Source organism: Muscardinus avellanarius (assembly GCF_963383645.1).
Source record: "Muscardinus avellanarius genome assembly, chromosome: 1".
In the NCBI taxonomy this organism is placed as follows: domain Eukaryota; kingdom Metazoa; phylum Chordata; class Mammalia; order Rodentia; family Gliridae; genus Muscardinus; species Muscardinus avellanarius.
In genome coordinates, this window is record NC_137786.1 from 63,559,305 (window position 1) to 63,586,986 (window position 27,682).

The following is a 27,682-nucleotide window of genomic DNA, read 5'->3' on the forward strand; positions in this document are numbered from 1 at the left end:
CCTCCTTTACATACAGGGATTTTTCCAGGTCTGCCGCTGATCCCTCTGTCCTTCCTGCACTGTGCTCATGCACTTGTTCAGGAGCAGCTTTATGCCAGCGCCACTCCAGGCGACCTCGACTGCTCCTCCGGATTTCCTCGCCTCTGTCCCCCGCGTGCACCCCACTGGGCAGAGTGCCCATCCCCACTGCCCTTCTCACCTGAGTATTCCTCTTGGGTTTGGAATGATGGCCACCTTGTCCAGGCCTCTTTATGTCCTCTCTGGCCTACTCATGGCTATTTTTCTGTCTTTTCTTGCCAACTTGAATCCATCGCCTGCCTTGTTTTGTTTTGTTTTGTTTTTGGTGGTACTGGGGTTCCTGGAAGCCCTTCTACCTCCGGGCTACACTCCCAGACCTATTTTATATTTTTATTTGGAAACAGGGTCTCTTTAGCCAGAGCGGCTGGCTTCGAACCTGCGCGATCCTCCTGTCTCCACCTCCCAAGCGTGGGGATTACAAGCGTGCGCCACCACACCTGGCTTTTGTTTGTGTGTGTGTGTGTGTGTGTGTGTGTGTGTGGGTATGTGTGTGTGTGTGGTACTGGCCCAAGGGCCTTCTACCTCCGGGCTATACCTCCAAACCTATTTTTTTTATGTTTACATTGGAAGCAGGTCTCACTAAGTTGCTGAGAGCCTCACTAAGCCGCTGAGGCTGGCTTCAAACCTGTGATTCTCCTGTCTCAGTCTCCCAAGTTCTGGGGTTACAAGCGTGAGCCACCATGTCTGGCTGTCGCCTGCCTTTTAGTCTTGGCTCCCCAGGCCTCAGTGCTGTCCCTGGTGAGCTCGTCACAGGGCTTCTGTAGTGCCTTCCTCATGGGTCTCCCTGCTTTCTTTCCTTCTCCAGGCCAATGCCCCTCAGAGCTTGAGGCTGCAAAATTAATCAATTAAAGATCTGATGTCACCCCACCTAAAGTCTCCCCTGATCTTCTGCTGCCTACTGAATCGAGTGCAGGTCTTAGTGTGGCCTTCAGAGGCCTCCTTGGTACCTAACTGACCTCCTCATCTTCTTGGCTAACCCCGGACATGCACTTCCCGTGATGGCCCTACACACCCGGCCTGGGACCTGCGTGACCAGATCCTGCTGTCGGTATCCAGTTCTTTCGCTCTAACCTTTATCATTACTCTGTTCATCCAGACCCTCCCTGATTATTAACTCTTTTTAAGTTTTCCTTTCCAATTTAGTTGGAATCTATTTCTTTATAGAATCTATTCTGTCCTACTACTAAGCATATTCATCATTTATATTCTTGATTTTATTATATCAAATCAAATGAAGTTGACAAAGTTTAACTTTTTCATTTATAAAAAAATGACACTACTGCCAAGTGTGGTGGCACATGCCTGTATTCCTAACTACTCTGGAGGCGGAGACAGAAGGACCTTAAGTTCAAGGCGTAAGCAACTTAATGAGACCCTGTCTTAAAATAAATTTTTTCTAGAAAAAGGATTAAGAGTATAGCTGCGTAGGAGAGCACTTGCCTAGCATGTGCGAGGCTTTGGGTTCAATCCTCAGTACTCCTTCCCCAGAAATGACAAAACGAAGTAACCCAACCTAATATTTTACAGAGTAGAATCTTAGCCCTGCTCAGAGTCCCTGGGTCTGAAGCTGGGCTTTGTTGTTCTTGCTGGGTGTACCGCCCCTAGTTCCCCGTGCAGGGCAGGCACTCCACAGATGATGGTCTGGACTCAGATGAGAGCTAATTAATGGGTTATTTGCATCACTGTTTGCATTGTTGCATTTGAGTTTCAAGCTTTGAAAAGATTTTGTTGAACCTCAGGAATCAGCGAAGACCTTGTTTTGCAGAATAGCTGTATTTCAGAAGAAGAAAGAGATGTATATGAAGAGCTGCTGACTCAAGCAGAAATCCAAGGGAATATCAATAAAGTCAACAGTAAGTGGTGGATTATATAAAGGAAACGCTTATCTTTATAAGAGATAAATTTTCTTTACCAGAACCCCAGCAAAACTCTCAACACGTATATTTCCAAAACTGCCCTATGTGATGAGAAATCTACTAAATATCAGTGTTGCTTTTCATGATGTCGCAAGGTCTCACTTTGAGTCATTTTGGTGACCCTACTCCCAGTTCACACAAAGTACCTCTAAATACCCTGAAGCCACTACCTTTCTGTCTTATCAGAGGTACAGTAAATTTCATATTTTGTTTTTGTTTTTGTTTTTGTTTTGCAATATAATGTCTAGCACTTTATTTTTATTTTTTTATTTATTTTTATTGGTGCATTGTAATCAAATATCACATTGGAGTACAAGACTTGAGAGGATATACAAGCACACATCATCCAATCAGTCCTCATCCAGCCCCCATCCCATTCCCTCCCCCTCCCTCGATCCCATGCTTGTTTGGTGATTAACTTTGATACATTTGTTTATGTACCTCCTGCGTTTTAAAGAGGCTCCATCCTCCCCTATTCCATACCCTCTGATTGCTCACCTTAGTTGCTTCACTATAGGGCCCTTTCTATAGCTCGACCTCTTCCTGTTGCCCCTTTCCTCCTAGTTATTGCTGATTATTTTGAATCTATCCCTTTGGCGACAGGTAGTAAAGATTATTTAGTGAAAGATTATGACTTCATGATTGCATTTCCTTGCCTGTGATTGTGTGATGGTGGTGTTTCATTGGGATTGTAAAAGGTATTATCGACACTTAATTCTTACTTGTGTAGCTTCAATGCAAAAGCATAGGACCATTGGCAGGCCAGATGAAACCACACAGTGGCAGGTTGGAATCCCACCTCCCTGAGCCTCTTTAGAGCCACACAGTTCATGTGCTTGTTTGTTGTGTGACTATAAAGAATAGACAATTCAAGTAGTTAAAATAAAAACATGTTCCAGGGGTGGTGGTGCACACCTGTAATCCCAGTACTTGGGAGCCTGAGACAAAAGGATCACAGGTTCAAGACCAGCTTCAGCAATTTAGTGAGACACCTTTTCTAAATAAAAATAAAAAAGGGCTGGTGATATAGCTCAGAGGCAGAATACCCCAGGTTTATTCCCCAGTATCACATACAAAAATAAATAAAATAAATAAATAAACATATGCAAGATTAGATCTATCTATTAGACCTTCCTCCTGTGGTAAAATTTATTTTTTCTTAAGCAACAGAGAAAAGGCAGTAAGGAGTCCTATTTGACGTTTATTATTACTAGAGTAATCTTGAAAAACTAATACGTGAAGATCATTTGGTTCATAAAGCATGTGAGCCCATTGCCAGATTTAAACTTGATGTTACAATAGCCCTAAACTTTGCCCTCTGTGTAACTTCCTGGATGCATTTGGACAGTTATTTATTGCTTTGAATGCCTTCAAATAAATGCATGCTTGCAGGTGTTACTTAGGAATCTGCTCCTCAGTTGGTAAAAACATACATTCTAAGGGGTTCAAATGGTGACAGGGAAGCCCAAAGAAGGTTAAAGTTAATGTCTGACAGTTAATTGCTGAGTAAGTTTGAATATTTACCACACACACACACACACACACACACACACACACACACACACCTGAGAGTTTTCAGGTGTTTTTTTTTTAAGCCAGTACCTTACCATTTAGGGACGTATATTTGTGTCCTTTCATCTCAATTGAATCTTGAACATGTTATTGATGATATATGAAGTCCGATTTCAGCTTTCTCTTTCTGCTTTATTTGAAAGCTGGGAATTTCATAGGCTTGACAGAAACAAATTACAGGAAGAAATTAATATCATCAGTGAGACAACATCTGAGATTCATAAGTTTAAAGAGGAAATGCTTCATAGCCTTTTTCCATCTTTTATTTTTGAAATGTTTATAGCCATAAAGACAGTCTTCTTTTCCATTTTAAATAAAACTCCTTATAAAGAAATATTTTAGTACTCAGTGACATAATTTCCTGACCACAAATTTAATACCAAACTGGTGATAATTACACCCCCCCATCTTTAAGTAAAAGGCACTGATGGGGCAGTCAGCTGACATCAATAAAGGGCATTTGTGGCTTTAAATGTACAGAACATGAAATCTCATCTGAAAACTTATAGTCCAGTAGAATTGAAAGTAGTCTTGTAAAAGCCATCTAAAACCTCTTTTGGCCGGTGCCATGACAGTGAGACAGTTGGATATGTAGAATCTGTAAATAGAGGTACTTTGACAAGCTTTTTCCAGCCACGTGGGCATTACATTAAAGTTTTTAGCCACCATTGTTATGGCCTGACAGCTTCGGTGATAATGTCAATGGATCTGTACAGAGACTTCAGCTTTGTTTAAACTACAGTCATTTGGCTTTGGGTTTGGCTTGTTGGCCTGTGCATTCCATTCATTGCATGCTGTATTTCATTAAGATCAGGGTTGGAAATTGTGTTAAGTGAAGAGAATAAAAAATTATTTAAGAAGAAACTTTTTAACAGAAAAAAATGTATATTAGGTTTATTTATAATTTTAAGGATATGAATTTTTGTTGATATTTAGTATCTGGTTCTATAAACCCACAAAATAAAGTTCTCAGAGGTGAAGCAAAATCCTCCCCAGAGCATCCTTGGATGTGGCTAAAAGCCTTTGCCTTGGATAACTTTAACAGAACACACACCACAATCCCCAGCCTTCCTTTCTGGAATTCTTTCATTTGTTCCATTAATTCTAAGAATAGAAAAGTAGTGCTTGCTCTAAGGATTCTTTGTACTACGTGGGACTTTTCTCGTGAAGTTGATTCAGAAAGCGTCATCAGTCATGTCTCCTGCTATTGAACAGTGTCTTAGTGGCAAGTTTGAGGGAAGCTCCTCCTGAATGTACTCAGAGAAGACAAACTGTCCAGAAGGGTAAGAATAGACTTAGCTGCAGTCTAGTCATGTATTGGGTAGACAGGCTGGCCCTTGAAAAGCTCTAGAAATTTTGGGGTCTTTGTTACGCCTGACATTCAGATGCCTTCTTTAGAGGCACACCCTGCAGGCTTCTTGCCTGGTGGCAAAGCTTATCACTCATTCTCCTGTCAGATCAGCAATTCCGTTTCTGTGCTCAGAAAACTATGCTCAATCTGCTGCTCCAAGTGCCCTCAGTTTGGTTGCTAAAATTTGTGGTAACCTAAACATTGCAGCTGGTGGAAGGATCTCAGAGATTATGGTTATATCAAATGATGATGGTGGTGGTGTATCCGAGTCTCTGCCTTGGGTTTCTCCTGTGCTAATTATTAGGGGGATAGAGCAGTAGGGCAAACCTTGTTTCTGGTGTTCATGTAGCTTGCTTAAAGTCTCCATGAAGAGGTCTTACTAACCCACAAGGAGCAATAGAGAATGAACCTGCCAAAATGGCCTGGCTCTAAATAGCTGTGGAAATTCATGAGGTAGGAAATCCTCAGGGACTAAAGTAATCTGAAGGTGTCATGGAAGAGGAAGAACTGAAAACACTCCCAAAAGGAAGATTTTTGTAGCCCAATCTCCATCAGTGCTGAGGGTCTGTTAGAGACTGTCTTTAAGGATTGGATGAACTCAGATCACTGAGCTGGCTTTCCAAGGTTTCACCCACCCTGCTGCTTGGGTTGGGATCCCCGGGAAGCAGGGCTGGCTGGGCTTGGCAGCAGGGAGAAAGATGTATGATCTGACAGAGCCTGTACCCGCACCCTCAGGGCTGGCTGCCGTGGACCACATCAATGCTGCCATTCAGGAAGGCGACGCTGCAAACACACTGCTGGCACTGAAGAAACCTGAGGCCCAGCTGCCCGAAGTCTACGCCTTTGCTGCTGCTATGTATCAGAACGAACTCCTCAACCTTCAGAAACAGAACACCATGGTAAGTCGGAGGAGACGGTGTGCACTGTTCAGACTGAGGCCCAGAAATAAGGAAGGCTACTGGGGAAAGGGAAGAGGGGTGCAGCGAGGGCCCCCCACTCACACTCATCCCTCTTTGACCCACCTGTGCCTATCCCGAGGTTCCCTGCCTCTTTAACCTTTGCTCTTTTTTGACAAGAAGATTCTGAGAGCCTGTTGAGGAATTCTGGGAAATGGTCTACACAAGTACATGTAAAATAGGTTGCTCCTACTCTCTGTGTGATCTTTGTGAAGGACTTTGAGTAATTCTCTAAATATGCTGAAATATTTTTAAAATATGTGATTTTTCTTTTTTTGCGGTACTGGGGATTGAACCCAGGGCATTCTATATCTGAACTACACCCCTGGCTCTATTTTTTATTCTTTATTTTCAAGCAATGTCTCACTGACTCACAAAAGGCCTCACTAAGTAGCTGAGGCTGTCTACAAACCCAGATCCTTCTGTCTCCACCTCCCAAATGCTGGAATTACAAGGGTGCGCCACCACAGCTGGCTAAAATAATGATTTTTGATATAGAAAAAAGTTATAAGTGGACATTTATAGAAATCTGTAGCTGAGAACATTAACACCGTTGCTGGGTTTTTTTGTAGATTTATTCTTCTTAATATGCTAATAGTATTAAACAGTAATATTTATATAAGGTTACAGTAAAAGCATGTTTAATAGTACTCTTGTAAGCCAGATAAGGGAACAAAATATTTAAAAGTCCTGGAAGCAAGCCGGGTGTGGTGGCACACGCTTATAATCCCCATGCTTGGGAGGCAGAGACAGGAGGATCACGCAGGTTCAAAGCTAGCCACATTGGCTTAAGAGACCCTGTTTCCAAATAAAATATAAAATAGGTCTGGGAGTGTAGCCCAGAGGTAAAAGGGTTTCATCCCCAGTACCACCAAAAAAAAAAAAAAAAGTCTTGGAAGCAGAGCCGAGAATTTATTATATATTAGAGCCAGATATTCCAACGAAGTTATAAAAGGACTATTTAATAAATTATGAATTCTTACAAATGTTTAGCCATTGTTAGTATTAATTTACTACATGTATCATCTATCAGAATAAATTTCACTCTGGAAAGTTAAATGTTTGCCTAGCATATAAAAGGCCCTTGGTTTGATCTCCAATACCACAAACAAACAAACAAAGGTTAAATGTAAAATTAACTTTAAAAGTTCTAAGGAGCTAGGTGTGGTGGTGCACACTTGTAATCTCGGTACTTGGGGGGCTGAGACAAGAAGATCACAGTTTTCGGCCAGCCTCAGCTGCTTATTAAGGCCCTCTGCAACTTAGTGAGACCCTGTTTTAAAATAAAGAAAAAAAAATAGGAATGGGGGTGTAGCTCGGAGGTAGAATGCCTCTGGGTTCAATCTCTAGTAACGCAAAAAAAAAAATGTTCTAAGAAAACACAGAAAGATATTAATTGGAAACTTAGAACCAGCACCCACCCACCAAACCAAAAAGAGAAAGAAAGAAAGAAAGAAAGAAAGAAAGAAAGAAAGAAACTAAGGAGCATGAATAGGAAATTCCTGAATCAAGGAATTCAAACATATGACAAACATACAAAAAATGTTCAAATTCAAACAGAAGTAAATAAATGTAAATGAAAACTTGATATATTTACTTTTAAGATTAGATTCGTATGTGCAATATAAATACATTTATACCAGTGTCAGAGTACATATGGGGCACAGTCATCTCCTAAGTAGCCGGTGGGAGGTGAATGGTCCAGCCTTCTGTGGGTACCGTGCCTCAAAGGCCCACGCTACTGACCATAAATTCTAGGAAATGAGGCTAAATGAATAAAAAAGTTTTAGCCACAGGGGTGTTTCACAGCACTGTTTATTGAGAAATAGGAAACTAGCCACATGCTTAACTAATAAAGGATTGCTTAATTTGTGGTACTTCAATATGCAGGAAATACTGTGCAACCAGTAAAAATGATCATATAAAGCACAATGATTGGGAAAAAATGCTCACACTAATGGGGGGGGGATAGAAAACCAAATAATTCAGACTAAGCTATGTGGCATTATTTTTTGTAATAAGAAATTTAAAAGATTAAATTTTAAAAGAACAAACCCTGCACAAATGTATGTATGAATTAGAAACAAAAGGATATAGCCCATAGGCCTTGGGTGTGAATCAGCAATGGTTCTCGTCTAGTCTTCTCTTGTAATCCTGTGCCTTACTTATACGGTACCCTGCAGTTAATGTAAAATATTTGGATAAAATTTACTTACATGCTTTCTCTGTTAACTACTTCTTCCAGTTTGCTTTAGAAGGTAAACTTATGCTTTGTTACTCTGAAATCACTTTGATTTGAGATTATTTTTGGAGATCCAGAATGCTGTAATAGTTTGTTTAATATTAATATTACATTTTATTTTAATGTATATAAAATATACATAAATTAGGGTATGTATACATGAAAAATATTCTATATTTAAAGATATATATAAGCATGTGTGTGTGTGTGTGTGTGTGATACTAGGGATTGAACTCAGGGGCATTCAGCTTCCCAACTACACCCCCCGTTTTGAAACAGTGTCTCACCAAGTTGCCAAGGGCCTTATTAAATTGCTGAGGTTGGCCACAAACCTGTGATACTTCAGTCTAAGCCTCTCAAGTACTGGGATTTCAAGTATGAATCCCATAATCTAAATTAATCTATTAAGTTAAACTACAAGGTACCATATAAGTAAGGCACATAATCCCAACTCTAAGTTATAAGCTTAGACTGAGCCTATGCCCAGCTCAACAACTTCTTCTTTCCTCCTCCTCCTCCTCCTCCTCCTTTTCCTCCTCCTCTTCCTCTTCCTCCTCCTTCTCTTTCTCCTCCTCCTCCTCTTCCTCTTCCTCCTCCTTCTCTTCTTTCTCCTCCTCCTCCTCCTCCTCTTTCTCCTCCTCTTCCTCCTCTTTCTCCTTCTCCTCCTCCTCTTCCTTCTCCTCCTCCTCCTCCTCCTCCTCTTCCTCCTCCTCCTTTTCCTCCTTCTTATAATTATTTTTCAAGCTTCTATGTTCCTTTAGTATAATGGAAGAAATATTTCTTTTCAAGTTCAGACATGGTATAAAACGGCTAAATGGAAGAAACTATTGAAGGGAAAGGTGTTCTGAAATCTCATATGTTCATTTGTTGGTTTGCTTGTTTATTATGTGATATTGGGGATTGACCTCAGGGGCGTTCTACTTCCATGCTACCTCTCCAGCCCTTTTTATTTTTCATCCTGAAACAGGGACTCACTAGGTTGCTGAGAGTGTCACATCGCTCAGACTGTCCTCAAACCTTTGATCCTCCTGCCTCAGGTACTGGTATTACAGGTATGTGCCATCATGCCTAGCCCAGATGTATTATTTTAAGCAAGCCAAATTTAAATTTATAAGTTATATAAAGCTAGAGGTCCTCACTTGTTTTAAAAAATTAACCTTGCCGGGCGTGGTGGCTCACGCTTGTAATCCCCGCACTTCGGAGGCAAAGACAGGAGGATCGCGCAGGTTCGAAGCCAGCCGCGCGCACTGGCTTAGGAGACCCTGCTTCCAAATAAAAAAAATGTAAAAATAGGTCTGGGAGTATAGCCCGAAGGTAGAAGGGCTTCCAGGAACCCCAGTACCACCAAAACAAAAAAAAAAAAAAAATTAACCTCAATTTTTTTTTTTTTTTAATAGTACTAGGGGTGGAACCCAGAGGCTTTCTACCTCCGGACTATACTCCCACACCTTTTTTTATATTTTATTTGGAAACAGGGTCTCACTAAGTTGCTGAGAGCCTCACTAAGTAGCTGAGGCTGGCTTCAAACCCGTGTGATCCTCCTGTCTCAGCCTCCCAAGCGCAGGGATTACAAGCGTGCGCCACCACGCTCGGCTCAATTTTTTTAATATGTAAACCTTGAAGTATGTTTTAAAGTGTCTACCCTGTGTATAAAATGTTACTTAAACTAGTTTTTTTGGAAGTAGAATCAATTTTCTTGGCTTAACAATCTTATTTTGGGGGGTTTATAGCTTTTAAGTGAAATTCTCATCTCCTTTCCTTTGCCTTTAATTCAAATTGATAATCATTGACTATGTTAACAATCTTGGAATTCTCAGTCAGTTTTTGTCTAATTCTTGGCCTAGTTATAAGCTTAGACTGAGCCCATGAGCAACCAATACAGCTGAAAGTAGAAACCAACGGTGAGAATGTAGATAGTTCTGAAATCTTAAATGTTGATTGTAACTAATGCAGACCCATATGATCCTGTAAGGAAAACCCAAGAGCCTTTCACCTGTTCTTTACAGCCTGTGAAAAGCAGGAAGCCAGGGGCCCCTCCTTGTGCTAGACTGTTAACATCTGTGCTTGTCATTGCTATTTGCCATGTGCGTCCTTCACCTCCTTTGCATGCGTGCAGTGGGAGCTTACACTGCTGTGTGTTGTGTGGTGTGTGACTGGGAGCTTACACTGCTGTGTGTTTGCCAACAGAACTACCTGGCCCACGAGGAGCTCCTGATTGCGGTGGAGATGTTGTCTGCCGTCGCGTTGCTAAACCAGGCCTTGGAGAGCGACGATCTCGTGTCTGTGCAGAATCAACTCAGAAGTCCCACAATAGGCTTGAACAATCTGGACGAGGCATATGTGGAACGGTAAGAAACATTTTTCAAATCCCTTTTCGATGCAGAAATGTGTGTTTGGCAGATCTTACAAATTAAGAAAGTGTTCCTAAAAGGAGATCCTATAGAGGAGCAAATAAGGCAACCTAACTGAGGGGATAGGAGGGGGGAAGAAGGAAACTCTCTAAAGCACATGACGTACTTAAACGAACATATAGTTGTCAACCACTAAGCCAAATATGGAAAGGAGGAATGAGGAGGGAATGGGGTGGGGATTGGGTAGGGGCTAACTGAGTGATGTGTGCACCATTAAAAATTAAAAAAAAAAAAAAAGAAAGTCTTCCTTAGTGGGAAAATCCATAGGCAGCTAACTAGAGGCCTTTTTCCCAGTATTTCTCAGGGTGGGGAGGCAAAAGAATCTGAAAATGATCCTCTTCTGGCAATTAGCGGCTGGCAAAAATTAGCTAATAGGATCAGGGAACCACTGAGAACGTACCTTCCCTCAGGCTTCTTTTGAGAATGACAGACTGTAGAAGAGCTGGAAACAACTTAAATAATCAGCACACCCAATTTTTTTTTTCATTTCACTAATGAGGAAACTGAATCTGGAGTTAAGGATCCAAAGTTGGACAGTTAGGCTACAATCCCACTCCTCTGCGTGTTAAACGAAGGGAACCCCAAGACCACAGCAGGTCATGGTAGCACTCCAATTTAGGATCTTCTATTTCATGCTTCTGAAATATATTGCTAGATAGTACAATTGATAGTGATGTAAAACACCATAGCAGATCTAGAGAGAAAATTAAGGGGCCGGAATTAGCAGCCAGTTCTTCTTCATGTTAGGTTTTGAACTTAGGGCCTCACACATGCTAAGCACACGCTCTACCATTGAGCTACGCCTCAGCCCCTAAGTTAGACATTCAGTAGGCCAAAGCGAGTTACGATGAGTAAACCCTGGATCCTTGTGACCACCAGGGGGCAATGGCTGCACAGGTCTTGAGAAAAGCTTTTCAGAGTACTGCGTATAGGTGGGTTGGCTGCCGGTCTTTCATCAGGTACTGTTGCTTAGGAAACATCAGAGTCTTCTTAGATTTTAAACACTAACAACGTAGACCACTTTTCTATGTAGGAAATGACCCCAAAGTAGTGAAAAGACAGTGGATCGTCCTTGTTTTTAGTCTTCCTGGAGCAACGAGTGCTCTTGTTCAGCCCTCTGGTTCTTATAACTTCCCTTTGTTTCCAAGGCAACATGTTTTTGCCTCCATTGTTCCCGTTAATGGCACCACCCTCTTCTCCAAGCTTAGAAACCCCGCTCAGCTTCAGTTCCTCTGCCCTCTGCCATCACCCAACCTACTCACTTCTGCTGCCCGTAGCAACCCAGGCCTGATACCTCTGCAAAATATCCCCGCTTCCCAGAGACTGCCTCCAGTCAGCCTGTACATCTCTGCCTTTGTTTCATAATAACCTCCACGGTGAACTTTCTACCTCTTTGCTATCCTCATTTGTCCATCATTTATTCTGACCTAACCAGGCTTTGGGCACTCTTGGTGCTAGAGTAGAAGGCAAGGCTGTCACTCCCTTGGGCTGCTATGTTCGATTAGGTATCATGGTGAGGTCAGAGGTAAGATATTTAGCAGCCCAGGCAGGCCACTGACCTCTAAATGAAGTCATGATGGGCAGAAAGGCCTTCCCCATTTATAAGTACCCCTTGAGGATGTGGCCCCACTCCCTGTGAGAACCACAGTTACACCTGTGTTAGTCAGCCTTGTATTACTGCAACAAAATGCCTGAAATAATTAACTTAAAAAGAAAGGTTAGCTGAGCATGCTGGTGCATGCTTGTAATCCTGGTACTTGAGAGGCTGAGACAGGAGGATCCCAGGTTTGTGGCCAGCCTCAGCTACTTAGGACCCTCTACAACTTAGTAAAACTCTGTTTCAAAATAGATAATTAAAAATAGGACTGGAGGTGTAGATCTGAGGTAGAATAACCAAGTTCCATCCCCAGTATACATACAGAGAGAGAGAGAGAGAGAGAGAGAGAGAGAGAGAGAGAGAGAGAGAGAGAGAGAGAAGAGAGAGAGGAGAAAAAGTTTTATTTTAACTCACAGTTTTGGAATTTCTAGTTCATGATCATGTGGCCCTGTGGTGTTGGGCCTTTGGAAATCCAGCACATCATGGGGGCATGTAGTAGATGTGGCAAAGCAAAATGTACCTCTTGGGTCAGAAACAAAAAAGAGAGAAAGAAATTGGGGTCTCACAATCTCACTCAGACGTATACCCCCGATCACCTCTGAGGCCCCTCTTCCCAGAGATTCCACTGCTCCCCAATAATCCCAAGATGGGGACCAAGCCTTTAGCACATGGCTTTTGGGAAATACTCATCCAAGCTTTAGCAACATCAGTGGTTTTTAACTGGGACTTAAGATACAGAGTTCCAGAGTTCTATATGACATTTAAAATGTGTGTTGAAGATTATTTTTAACTTTATTAAAGCACATTCTGGATCACCTGGACAACCACCGGACGGATTCAGTACCTACATGAGATTTCAAGGTCCTCTGGTCCTTGCACTGACAGTCACATTGGTGCTGAGTGATCTCCACAGGTTCAACATTCCCCGGGCAATGTCAGCTTCTCACCATGGGCCCTTGGAAGCCCAGGCTCACATGCTCTCAAGTTTGAATAGCACTGTTCCAGCCCGGGCCACTCCCCATGCTTGTACAGGGCAGGGTGACCTTGATGAAGACTTGCAAAGTCTCTACCTGTTCACCATGGCTGACCCTGCTAGCACTGTTTGCCTAGAAAATATATATATTTTGTCTGATTTTCACAAAAGTGATATATGGGTTATCCTTGGATCTAGGAATATACAGTTCTCAGGTTAATTGTTCTCCTGTGTAGCTATGTTTACAATGTTCCTCTGGTTAATTGCTCTCTGTTCTCATCTTAACTAAGAACCGACTCCACACTCCCAACACGTTGTTCTGACCTTAGCTCCAGCTACATCTTCACTCATATTTTGCACTTCAGCCAAACCAGACCTAAGTACACCATGGATTTTCTGGCCTGTCTGTCCCTGTGCATGCTACTCTCCCTAGCAGAACGTAGAGTCTTCATCCAACAGTGCTCAGCGCAGCACTGGAGCTTTGCCTGCCTCAAATGATGCTTCCATGAATTGTTTCCACACTTCTTACCCCAGCTGAGTTCTTTCTTCTGGGAACCAGTGTGGTGTGGTTAGAGGAACATAAGCCTTGGAGCCAAAACTGAGTTCCACCCTCACTTGCTGAGCCCTTTGTTCCTCATCTGTAAAGCACAAACAAAAATTCCTACCCTGCACCCACAGAACTGTTCTGATGGTTCAGTGCTTGCTTGAGAGCCTGTCCCACGGAAGGTGCTCCCAGTGAGAATTCCCTTCCATGTCTTCCTTTGAGCCCCATCCTGTCTCACCTCTGGGACTGTTTTCTATTTTGCTCTGCATTCATGCCTGTTTAGAATCACTGTCTCCTTAGCCACTGGTCTGAACGCTCTGGAGGTGAAGCCTGCATCTTGTTCCTCTAAGCTCCCTGTGGTGCCTGCCACACGTTTTGTAAGTGCTTAACAAGGAAGTGTTTAATAAACATCTGCTGAGCTACATTGCACTGTTAGTCTTCTCGAAGCTTCCCAGGTCTGTTAGATTAAGTAGTCTTACTAGTCTGACTATGGCAAAACGGAAGAGAGCTCGGAGCTGAGGGACACAGACCCCTTTGGGTAAACTATGGTTCCCAAAGTTGGCTCCTTCAGTCCCAGGGACTGATACTCGTTTGGAAAAGCCCATGGAGCTCAGCTGAGTTCCTCCCTCAGCCTTTCTGTTTGGCTAGTTGGTGCCCATTTCTGAAGAGGTGGTGGGTGCCGGGGGAGGGGGGGGGTTCTGTGTTCATCCTTAAGCTTTCTCATGTTGGATCATCACTCAGATGTGAGTGCATGAAATACACATCAGATTTGCACCTACAGAAGTGGTCCTCACCTGTGAGGGATGCTGGCCAGTGCAAGCTGCCACTCACCTCTACTGTTACTGGAGTCATTGTTGTGATTATTATATTACTAGTGTAGCAGAGCACTAACTTTAACCCTTGGTAAAGTAAAAACCTTACATAAAACCTTTAGCCATTTCAAGCCTATATTTGGTAAAACCTCATTCAGTCACAGGAAATAGATTATAAACAACCACTTTTACTTTGAAAATATTTTTTCTCAGGCTACTTTGTGTAGGAGATCCTTCAGTGTCACCTCCGAGCACGCAGAACTTGGAGAAAATTTCTCCCCAAAAGAAGAAACGTACTTTTTTTTTTAACCTCTATGGTTGGCAAATCCCGAGGGATAGTCAGCAGTCAACTGCAAATACATCATTATATAAATATGCAGAATTGGTCTCCATTTCCCTGGTGTAAAGATTTAACAGCAAACTATAAACTCTCAAATTGATTTGCTTTGGGATTACTAGTTCATGTTACCAGTGGTTTTAACGGTGGTTCTCTGACTTTTAAATGTAAAACTATTGAGAAATGAAGGTTGCTGCCAGACATGGTGGCACACATTTGTAATCCCAGTACTTGGGAGACTGAGACAGGAGAATCGCAGGCTTGTGGCCAGCCTCAGCAACTGCGAGGCCTTCTACAACTTAGTGAGACCCTGTTTCAAAATAAAAAAATTAAATAGGGCTGGGAGTGTAGTTCAGAGGTAGAATGCCCCTGGGTTCAATCATAAGGAAGGGAGGGAGGGAGAGAGGGAAGGAGGAAGAAAGGAAGGAAGGGAGAGAGGGAGGGAGGGATGGCTTATGCTCAAAGGGAAGGAAGGAAGGAAGGGAGGAAGGAAATAAATAAGGAAAATAGGACCAGGGTGTAGCTCAGAGGTAGAATACCCCCAGACTCGATCCCAAGGAAAAAGAAAGTGGTGCTGATTTGTGTTGCTCAGCATGGTATCTTGAAGCGCATTTCCATTTTATTTGAGGTATGTTAAGCCTCAAGACAGCCCACTTCTATGAGGGTTACAGTAGAAAGCATGAATTCTATAAAGAACAAGAATAATAATAGAAGAGTTCTTATGATGGCAAAGTTAAGTTTGAATTTTATTACAAAACAGAGACAGCAGAAGCCGGGCGTGGTGGCGCACACTTGTAATCCCCGCTCTTGGGAGGCTGAGACAGGAAGATCGCACAGGTTTAAAGCCAGCCTCAGCTACTTAATGATGCTCTCAGCAACTTAGTGAGACCCTGTAACCAAATAAAGTATAAAATAGGTCTGGGAGTATAGCCTGGAGGTAGAAAGCCCCTGGGTTCCACCCCTAGTACCACAAAAAAAAAAAAAAAAAAAAAAAAAAAAACCAGAGACAGCAAAACCAAGACATGCAAAGGGGACATGCCTAAAAGGAAAAAAGGTAATTTCACAGAGTAGAATTTTTTGTTAAGTACAAAGTTGGATTTTTGGGGGGAGGAGGTACAGGAGATTGGATCCAGAGGCATTCTACTTCCAAGCTATGTCCCAGCCACCCTTTTAATCTTTTGTTTTAAAACAGAATCTTGCTTAAGTTGCCGAGCACTACACTGCTTTGCTGAGGCTGGTCTTCAACCTGTGATCCTCCTGTCTCAGCCTCCCAGGTGCTCTACACTACCATACCCAGCTGGATTCTAAAAAACATTTAAGGTTGGATTTTAAAAAACATTTATTAAACAATTTCTTATAAACATAAAATTACCTTTAAGAAAAACACCAATGGTATAAGTGACCTGGATGTGTGCTGACACAGCTGCATAGGACAATTTTACTTGTTTTTTTCTTCCCTTTGTCCAACTTCATGACATCTATATTTGGCCACATGTCAAATTGAAGGTATGTAACATTAGCAGAGAACAAATGGCCGGTTGCTATCATTATTGTTTTCTCTTCCGCAGTTATGCAGATGCACTACTCTCCATTAAACTAGAAGCCTTATCCCAGGGGCAAGATAACTTAAGCTGGAATGAAATTCAGAAGTGTATTGATATGATTAATATGGAGATTCAAGAAGAAAATGACCGTAAGTATGGGACACTTTCCTTCTTTAGCTCAGTGAGGGAATAAGGTAACTGGACAACTTAATTCTCCAGATTGGAGTTGCAAGTTTGGGTTCCTGGAAGCTTGTAAGAACACACTGTCTTCATGTGCATTTGTGTGTGTGTGTGTGTGTGTGTGTGTGTGTGTGTGTGTGTGAGTAGGGATTGAACCCAGGGCACTGTTTTGATGAGCTCTACTCCCAGTCTCCGCCTCCCCTTTTATTGCTTTGTTTTCTTTTGAAACAGGGTCTTGCTAGGTTGCTGAGAGTCTTACTACTTACTGAAGTTGCCCTCAAACCTGCAATCCTCCTGCTTCACCCTCCCAAGTACTGGGATTACAGGTGTTTGCCACCACACCCAGCTGTGTGCATTTGTTCTCATAGAAATTGTATGTCTATACTACTGTAACAACATTTTTAAGTAGTCTAAGGCATATACAAAAAGACATAAAAGGATAAGATAAATATGTAAATAGAGTCCTAATTATTATCTAGAAAAGGCTACTCTAAATAACATCGTGTTTTTTTTTTTTAAGCACCCAACTTTATTTTGGCCTCTTGTAAAACTTGACATACTTTCCTGCCATAGGAATGAAGATATCAGAACATAGCCAAACTTTATAATCATAAATCGTGACAATTAGCTATGTTTCTAAAATTATAAGTTACTAGCATGAAAATGAGCCAACCCAAATAAGATATATTCTGAAACATGATTTCTTGGATGTCAGCCTGCCTCCTTATCATTCACCTCCTATGAAAACAGAGTGAAGAATGAGGCGCTATCCAGCTTGAGCAGTCAGTATACCATCGCTCTTCCAAAGCATGAGTATCCATGCTCAAGCTTCAAGCTGTCTTTTCCGTCATAAAAAATACAAACAAACAAATCAATACCATCTTTGGCTCCCAATTACTTTGACTTATTAGCAAAAATGGATTTGAACTGTTAAAATCATGGACTTCTCTCTGGCTCCAGCTTGGACATTTCTTTTTTCTTTTTCTTTCTATATGGTGCTCGGGATTGAACCCAGGGTCATTCTACCTCCAAGATACACCTCCCAGCATTATTTTTTTTATTTATTTGGAAATAAGATTTCATTAAATTGCTGAGAGCCTAAGTTGCTGAGGCTGACTTTAAACTTGCAGTCCTTCTGTCTCAATCTCTCAAGTACTGAGATTATAGGCATGCACCACTATGCCCAGCTCAGCTGGTACTTTTCTAACTCACTTGCTCTGAGCAGGCAAAAACTTCTCTCCCAAGCCTATGCTGTTTTCTCATAGTGGGCTATTGTCGGGTCTCAGGTCTGGTCTCCTAATGCTGTGTCTAACTTGGGAATACTAAAATTCTGCTTTGAGAAAAAGAACATGTCTTTGTTAATTACATTTGCATAGTTTTCTGCTTTTTCTTTGCTATTTCCTGTGAGCACCATGCCAAAAATCAAGAGCAGATTTGTTGTTTGATTGTGAAACATCTTCTCTCTCTAGAGTCCTACTAATCAAACCGGATTCAGGTGCATTGCCTTGACATGGTAGGCTGTGGATGAATTCCTGTGACATGGATCCCTAGATACTTGCTTAGCCTTGTCCTTTTCAAGTTGTGTACACATCTAAATCCCCTCTTAGTACTGCACAGCTTTCTCTTGCCTCTGCATTTACTGTCCAGAGGCATTTGAAATGTTCAATCAGATGCCTCACTCACAGCCCACTCAGCTCTTTTCTTACACATTGGTTTGGGAATTTGTGATTCTTGCCAGATGTTAGTCAAGAGGGAATTTGAGCAGATGTTCAGTATGGAGGAGTGAGGTGGGGGAAACCCAGCTATGCATGTGCTGCCAGAGAGCTTAGTCCCCCGCCCTCTTCCTGACCCCCAACTCCAATTCTGAGTCCTCTGCATCAGTGGTATGGGTGTAAAACTAATGCCACCCAAAGGGTAGGACTTCCTTTCTTTTGTTAGACAGAATAAAGAATCGGGTCTCATCTTTCTTTTCTACCTTTTCCTCAGTTCTTTTTGGCAATTCCAGTAGTCCTGGTCTGCTTTGGGGATCCTGGCTTGCGCTGCCTACCCAAGTGCGTGCATGGGGTTCTCAGCGCTGCTCTCCCCCTGGACACTGAGGAAGAGGGAAAGAGTCACTTTCAAGAATCACTTCCAGGAAAGAAAACAAGTGACATTGTATGACTTAAAAAAAAAAAAAAACAGTGGTATTTTGTAAGTGAATATTCTTTTTTCTTTTTTGGTACTAGAGGTTGAACCCAGAGGCATCTGGCCTCTGAACTAACTCCCCAGCCCTTATTTTTTGTTTTTAAACAAGGCTAAGGCTGGCTTTGACTCTGCAATCCTCCTATCTCAAATTGGGTTTACAGGTGTGAAGTACCACACCTGGATGTAGGTGGATATTCATTGCAACAAAAATCTCTTGGCTACTGACTTTTATCCAGGAAACCCCTACTAAGTTATCCTGCTTAGAATAGAGCACACAGCCATGCTTACATTTCTTTAACCATCTTGTCATAAAGGGCCTATGCAATAGCCGGACAAGTTATTTCAGGCACTTTTTTCTCTCCAGAATTTGGAAACTTTACTATAGAATGCCTATACTTGGGTTTGACCATTTTTACTTTTGTCAAAATGATGTATTTTACTTAAAAATTCTGAAAATATTGAATTTGATGTTATATGTTAATGTTCTAGAAGTTCACTTCTTAATTATAAAAAACCCTTAATTATATAATAATTTCTTACAAAGTTAAATTTTAAAAAGATGCCATTGTGAACAGACAAGAATTGCATAATATAATAATTAAATCATCTGACAAAGCTAAAAGCTATTCATGGACATCTTGAAAGTGCATTTTTCTGGCCCAGCTACCCCATCCTTGCCACATGGTCCAAGGTCTAATCCTATGTCTGACTTGTAATAACAATTAAGTATATGGATAATAGAAATATTAACGATGGAAAGTGATTTCAACAGAGAAGCTGCTAAATGCATTAAATTTGGAAGCTCTGTTGATTTCTTACTGAAAAGTTTACTTTCCCAATAAAGCCATAAATGAACATTATTTTAATCATGTAACCAAATAAAAAATTTCCCTATTTGGGAATTTGCTTTTTAAATTTTGTAGGTAGCTGGGCATGGTGGCTCATGCTTGTAATCTCAGCATTTGGGAGGCTGAGACAGGAAGATCGTGGTTCATGAACAGCCTCAGCTACTTAGTGAGGCCCTTTGCAACTCAGTGAGACCCTGTTTCAACACAAAGAATAAAAAATTGGGGTGGGGTGTAGCTAGGTAGAATGGCCCTGGGTTCCATCCCCTATACCACAAAAAAAAAAAAAAAAAAAATTGTAGGCGCCATTCTTTGTAGATTGCTTCATCCACTGTCTCAAATATGTGAGTTTTCAGAAAATGCCCACTCTCGCTCGTTGGACTGGAATGTTATAATATTATGCTTTGATTTAAAGAAGTGGGTCATGGGCTGAGGCTCAGCAGTCTCCTCCACATAGGATTCCTCTTTACTTGTATGAACAGAGGGGATGCAGATATGCCTGGGGGCTTCTGGGTAGATCTTTTAGCTCCTATGAGGTCATTTACTATGACCTCAGCAACTTCCATTAGAAACACACCAAACAAGAGCTTAGCAGGTGATTTGAATCAAGTCCACTGGAATGCACGCGCTGCCAGGTGATCGGCTGTTAGGATGTGTGTATATTCTCCTTCCCAGACTTGGTTCTGTTAAGACCATTTTTGAATGTGGTATTTGAAAGTATTTAGCCTAACCAACGGTGTTTCCAGTGAATAACATGAAGTATTCCACATTCTCCAGTTTATAAATACTGTAAGGCGAGATGATAATGCTTCACATGTGGATTTTATTTGGACTTTCCAGAGTCCTCCCAGTGTTTGGAAATCACTTAATTTGCATGTTAGAGGAATACTTTTTGCTCCAAACATATTTAAGTATTACAATATGGACTAATATCTAGGAGGTCTAGATAGTATCTCTTTCCCCGTGCAGGTACCTCTTTCCATTCATATCAAGATAGTATTTATGGGGTCATCCATTCAAAAAATATTTAACTAAATATTTTGCTTTCATTTGACTGTCAATATATAGCTATTCTTTAAAACTTAAAAGTACTCTTCTGAGGGCCATGCATGGTGGTGCATGCTTGTAATCCCAGCATTGGGGAGGCAGAGACTGGAGGATCTTGGTTTGTGGACAGCCTCAGCTACTTAGTGAGGCCCTTTGCAACTCGGTGAGACCCTGTCTCAAACGATAAAAAGACTAAAAAATAGGGCTATGGGTGTAGCTCAGAGGTTGAAGCCCCCTCCCTGGGTTCCATCCCTAGTACCACAAACACACACAAAAAGTACTCTTCTGTTTCATGACATAACACCTTTGTAAAGTGGCTTGTAGTCCTTTTTTTATGAATAAGTAACAAAATAAGTTTGGCCTTAAGAATGTTTATTTTTTATAGTTTATTGTTTTGTGGGGTGTTTTTTTTTTGGGGGGGGAGGTTTGGTGGTACTGGGGGTGGAACCCAGAGGCTTTCTACCTCCAGGCTATACTCTCAGACCTATTTTCTATTATATTTGGAAACAGGGTCTCACTAAGTTGCTGAGAGCCTCACTAAGCAGCTGAGGCTGGCTTTGAACCTGTGCGATCCTCCTGTCTCAGCCTCTCAAGCGCGGGGATTACAAGTGTGCGCCACCACGCCCAGCTTAAGTTTATTGCTTATTAATAATTAGTTTCTTACCAGTTCTTGTTCATCAACATTAAAATAGGGGGGAAAAGCCCTTTCTTAGCCTGTATATCGAAGAGTGTGTATGTGTGTACATATATATATATACACACACAGTGTGTTTTTATGACTATGATAGTTTATTTTTAATAATAAGGCAATAGTGAAAAATGGCCTCCAAATAGATCTATTTTGCTTAGAACTGAATAAAATTTTCAGACTCCATAGTTTGGCTTCTGTGCTTTTTGTTTTAGGATTTTCTAGTCACAGATCACTTGTGTTAAAGATGGTGGAAATTAAAACAGAATATATACGTATCCATCCTTTTGTACATTCATGAACTAAGGTTTCAGGTATCATTTGATTACCGGTTAGTATGTAAACAATATGTAAAATTAATTGTTCATGTTTGAACCTTAAAAGTTGCCAAAAATATGCATGACTATGATTATTTCTATGAAATCTACCTACCTTCCCCAACTACACATGACTGTTTACATGTAAATTAATCAAGTTAAGCAAAATTTTTAAATGCACTGATGTGACCTATATGTTAAGTACTCAAAAGTTACATGTGGCTAATGGCTAACATATTGGACATCAGAGAAAGAGAATATATTCCATCACTGCCCTAACTTCTCTTGTACAGCCCTGGCTATATTGTGTAGATATTCACTCTACTTTTTATTAGTACTGATTTTGAACTGTTTTGGCATCCTTTATGGAGTACTGGAGAAAATGAATCTGAGGAATAGCTTGTATATCTAATCATTTCTGTACCTTTCTCTTTCCTATACATCATCCAGCTCTAGTACTATATGGCTCCATCACCAAATACCTTAGCATGACTATCTGACATTAAGTGAAGGTTGTACTAGAAGGAATCCTTGTTGCTGCTTAGATGCAGAATCATGCTCCTCTTTTTAATAATAGTTTTATTAAAATATAATTCACATACCACAAAATCTGCCATTTATTTTATTTTATTTTATTTTATTTTGTGGTTGTGGGGGTAGAACCCAGGGGCTTTTCTACCCCCGGGCTATACTCCCAGACCTATTTTATACTTTATTTGGAAACAAGGTCTCACTAAGTAGCTGAGGCTGGCTTCGAACCTGTGCGATCCTCCTGTCTCAGCTTCCCAAGCGTGCGCCACCACATCTGGCACAAAATCTGCCCTTTTGAAGTATGCTGTGGCCTTTTGTATCTGACCTTTCCACTTAGCATATTTTCAAGGTTCACCCATGCAGTATAATGAATATTTTATCTTCCATCCTAGGTCAAATAATATTCTAGTCTATGAATAAACATTTTGTTTATCAATTAATCAGTTGATAGAAATTTGGGCTGTTTCTACTTTGTGTAGAAGTGTGTGTGTGTAGTGCTAGGAATCGAACCCAGGGGCATTCTACCTCTAAGCTGTACCCTCAGTCCTGAGAATCTTGCTACATTACTGGGGCTATTCTCAAACCTCAAATCTATCTCATCCTCCCAAGTACTGGAATTACAAGTGTGTTCCACCATGCCCAGACACTTTTTAGCTATTGTAAATAATGCTGCTTAAACATTTCTGTACATGTTTTTGTGTGGGCATGTGGTTTCATTTGGATGTATCCCTGAGAGTAGAATTGTTGGGTCATGGCAATTCTGTGTTTAATACTTTAAAATATTTTCCAAGATGTCTGCATCATTTTCCATTCCCAATCAGCAGTATATGCAGATTCCAATTTTTCTGCATTCTCACTGATACTTGTTATTGTCTTTTTTTATTATAACTATCCTAGTGGGCACAAACTAGTATCTTACTATGATTTGAACTAGCATTTTCCTAATATATATTTCCTAATGATATTGAACATCTTTTTATGTGCTTATTAGCCACTCATATTTTCTTTAAAGAAATGTCTAAAGTTTTTGCCCATTTTAAATTTTCTTTGATTATTGAATTTCAATAATATATATCCATTGTGTATATAAAGACCTTTTATTAGATATGACTTGCAAGCATTTCCTCACATTCTTTTTACTTTCTTTGATAATGTTCTTTGAATCACACAAGGCTTAATGTTTATAAACTCCCTATCTATTTTTCATCTTATTTATTCTTTTCGTATCATAGCTAAAAAAATAATTGCCTACCCAATGCCACAAAGATTTAGTTCTTTGTTTTCTTCTAAAAATCTTATACTTTTAGCTTTTACATTTAGGACCACCGTCCATTTTGAATTAACTTTTTGTCCATGTTGTGGTATAAAAGCCCAAATTTTGTTCTTATGCATGTGGATGTCCAGTTGTCACAGCACTACTTATTGTAAAGACTGTTTTTTACCGATTGACTTATCGTGGCACCCTTGTCAAAAAATCAATTTACTGTAAGTATAAATGTTTATTTTTAGACTTCTAGATCTATTCCACTGTTATATTTATCCTGTCAATACTGTAGCTTTGTAGTAAGTTTTGAAATGAGAAAAGTCTTCCAACACTTTTATTTTTTTCCAGAGTACATTGATTGTTCTTAATTTCTTGCATTTCCATAAGAATTTTAGGATAAGCTTTTTAAAAGCAGCTGGAATATATATATAATATTTGTGAGTTGTATATATACATATGTATGAATTATCTGGGACATATATATGTGTCTATATATAGAGAGAGATATAGATATATATCTATATAAATACATATATATAGATATAGATAGATAGATACATACACACACACACACATATATGAGTTGTATTGAATCTGTAGACCAGTTTGAGGAGTATTTCTTATAAACACGGATGCCTCTCCATTTGTTTAGGTTGTCTGTCTTTAATTTTTCTCAATAGTGTTTCATAATTTTCAGCATATATGTCTTGGATTCTTTTGTTAAATTATTCTTTAATATTTATTCTTTGTGTACTTGAGATGTATTTATAATTAGGATCTATTATGAATGGAATTTTTCTTAACTTACAGATTGCGCCTCAATGAGTATAAAGAAGTACACCAATTTTTTTCTTACATCAATCTCCTCTCAGCTCTTTATTAGCTCTTTGTAACAGGTGATATTAGAGAATGTATAATGTACTATGAGTTAAAAAAGATTTTTTTCTTCGTTTTCTAGGAATTGTAGCCATAGGATACATCAATGAAGCTATAGATGAAGGGAATCCTTTGAAGACTTTAGATACCTTGATGTTACCTAATGCTAAGATCAGAGATGTGGACCCGGACCATGCCCAGCACTACCAGGATGTTTTATACCATGCAAAATCAGAGAAACTCAGGGTAGGTTTTAGTATGTTTATTTCTTTTAAATGTTTACAGGTTAGGTAGGGAGTGGAAGGAAAGATTTTGATTCTGTTTTTCTTAAATGTCATGAGCTTCTTATTTTGGTGAATCAAAATGGATATAAGTGCTATTCTTTTCCTGGTACCAAACATTAAGAGAAAGTTGAATGTTGACACCTATTTGACCTGTCACCTGAGAGGGGAGTGATGCTACACGGGACCAGCCCTTGGTGGTACCATGTCCCCAGGTACAAGCCCAATTGAAAGAGGTGGACAACTATCCTGTATGTCTTTAAAACACAGGAAAAACATCCTTGGTTAGAGCAAATATTTATTGAGCATCTACTATTTGCCATGCATGATGTAAGTATTTTATGCATATTATCCCATATAATCTTCGTAACAGCCCTGAATCTTTGTTTGGGAAGGGGTACTGGAAACTGAACCCAGAGGCATTCTACCTCCAAGCTACTCCACCAGCCATTTTTAATTTTGTTTGGAAATGGAGTCTTGCTTAGGTTGTTGAGAGTCTCACAGTATTTCTCAGGCTGTCCTTGAACCTCCGCTCCTCCTGTCTTAGCCTCCCAAGTGCTGGGATTACAGATGCATGCCACCAACACCTGGCCCCCTGAATCATTCCACCATCATATCATTACTGCCCTCTTACAGATAAAGAAACTAGGATTAAATAACTTCTCAAAGCCATCCAAAAGGTAAATCAGGTGTACCTGATTTAGAAACAGAATATTGTGCATTAAGACAGATGGAAAGAGATACCTTCTTTATTTTTTTTTTTTTTTTTGCATTACTGGGGATGAAACCCAGGAGCATTCTACCTCCGAGCCACATCCCCAGCCCTATTTTTTTATTCTTTATTTTTGAAACAGGGCCTCACTAAGTAGCTGAGGCTGTCTGCAAACCTCAATCCTCTGGTCTCAGCCTCCCAAATGCTGGGATTACAAGCGTGAGCCACCACGCCCGGCAAGAGATACCTTCTGAAAGGTAAACTAGAAAGCTGGGATAGAGTTTTTTTTCATTGTGTGTTTTTCTACTGTTTGGATATTTTAATTTTTTAGAGAGTGCATTTAGTCCATATTGAGAGTTTCTAAACCTTGAAAGGCCAGTATAAATCCTGTTCACACCACATCATTGAAGTTGGAAGAACCCGTACCCCCTACAGGGCCCCCTGCCTGCAGCGCAGTGGGAGTGCCACACCCATTGTGTCACCCAGTGCTCTCACTTCCCCCATGAAGCCTTGGCAGCGGTGGGGTGGGCGCTCCCAGCTGATGTGACCTGAGGTTCAGGATGAATGCCAGGCCAAGGTACAACCTTGAGAATGGGAGTCCGTGAATGGAAGAGTGAAGACTCGAACCCAAGCCTTTTGTCCCTTGTGTAGAGGGAGGAGACTGGACCTCTCCTTTCTGTGCCCAGGGAGGTGGCGGTGCCTAGGCTCCATGGGCAACTTACCAGCATTGAAAGAGGATGTTACTTGCTTCAGAGCCGGACAGGTACCATTCAGATCCCTGCTATGTGACCTTGTCAAGTCGTGACATATGCTCATGCTCACATGCGTAAAGTGATAATAATAATACCTGTCTTACAAGATCATGTCAAGCATTAAAGAATAGCATATAAAATATATAAATCTATTCTAACAGTAAGATATAATTTTACATGGTGATATTTAATTATGAGTATATGTATATATAGCCTTGGCATTAGCATGGAGCCTGGCACCAAAAAAAAAAAAACCTGCTTAGTTATAATAATGCAACTAGTACTATGGACACCTGTGGTGCCTCCTGAGTGGGGGCAAGTGATGTCCTTGCTACCAGATTCTTTCTAGATACACATCTGCTCTGTCTACATACCTGGGTTCTTCCCCTGCCCATGACGCATGGGGAGTTGTCTTTGAGTTGAACCTAACTCTATACAGGCAAGGCCTTTCACAGGCAGGCAGTATAGGCACCTCCAGAGCAATCCAAGACTCTAGATCATCATAGAACTCTATAGGAATAGAGTCTCCTCCAGGCACTCAGAAGCCTTCAAGTGCCCATGGTGGGCAGCCTTCCCGAGTATGGAAGCAAAAACTTTACTAGTATGATTAGAGCATTAAATATGGCATCTGGGGATCTGGGTGCTGAGTCAGGAGTCAAACTACTTTAGACCTGTACAACTAGGAGCTTGAACTATATTGACCATTGTTGACAGATTTAAAACACTCACATTCCAAGGAGTTCTTTATTTGGTTTAATTGCTATTTTAAAACATAGTTTACTTTCACAGCCCATTGATTTTTAAACTTTTCTCAGCCTGTCCTCCCCACTCCAACCCCAGCCCCTGGAAAAATCTGTCTCTGTTGTTTGTTTGGCTGAGTCTTTGTTTTTGTTTTTTAAGATACTATTTTGATCCCTGGAAATTTCCAGTGTCTTGATAGGGTGAAGGTCTGATCTTGGGAAATAATAAAAGACATTTTTAATTGCTAGTATTTATCAGCATAAAGTAAAGCTTGTTCTCCAAAGAATATAGTTATTAAATATGACCATGGGTAACATATTTGTTGAAGGGATGCTCAGTTTTATCAAAGATTTAGAAGAGTTGTGTAAATTGGCGAGATTTCTTAATCCTCTTTAGCAGTATAAATTATTTTTGTCTCTTCAGATAAAATTGGGTAATAGGCATGTTTGGGTATACTTAGCAAAGTAGAACACATTTTCTGTGTCTATCCACTGAAGACAGTGAATTATGAGCAATTTTCATATTGAAGGCTTGGCTTAGTGTTGGTGGTACATGCCTGTAATCCCAGCAACTAGGAGGGCTGAGGCAAGTGGTCGCAAGTTCCAGGCCAGCCTGCGCAACTTAGTGAGACCCTATCAAAAAATAATAGATAAAAAGGGCTGGGGTTCTAGCTTGGTAGTAGAGAAACCCTGATTTCAATCTCTAGTAATGCAAAATAAAATAAATTGAAGGCTGTGCTTGATAATATATAAATTACACCCTACCCAAAAGCTCTGATTTAGTTCTTGTGTATTTACTCCATAAAAATTAAATAGACCCTTAACATGTGAATATTGGTACTTTTTTTTCTCTAGGATAAACTGTATTTGCAATTGATGGCTTAGTTATTTTAATGAGATCCTTTCATTGTAGAGTTTGGAATCTTGAAACT

At 40.5% G+C, this 27,682-nt stretch overlaps 1 protein-coding gene across 1 annotated transcript in view; it reads left to right on the forward strand.

Annotated features, from left to right (window-relative positions):
- IQGAP2 (IQ motif containing GTPase activating protein 2) overlaps positions 1 to 27,682 on the forward strand; it is a gene marked incomplete at both ends in the record, with an annotated part of 316,582 nt that overhangs the window by 192,682 nt on the left and 96,218 nt on the right. The window contains 5 exons of the mRNA XM_080692165.1: positions 1,844 to 1,931; positions 5,653 to 5,816; positions 10,303 to 10,463; positions 16,358 to 16,482; positions 24,348 to 24,511. Coding sequence (XP_080548291.1) covers positions 1,844 to 1,931; positions 5,653 to 5,816; positions 10,303 to 10,463; positions 16,358 to 16,482; positions 24,348 to 24,511 — 702 coding nt within the window. The remainder of the gene's footprint in view (positions 1 to 1,843; positions 1,932 to 5,652; positions 5,817 to 10,302; positions 10,464 to 16,357; positions 16,483 to 24,347; positions 24,512 to 27,682) is intronic.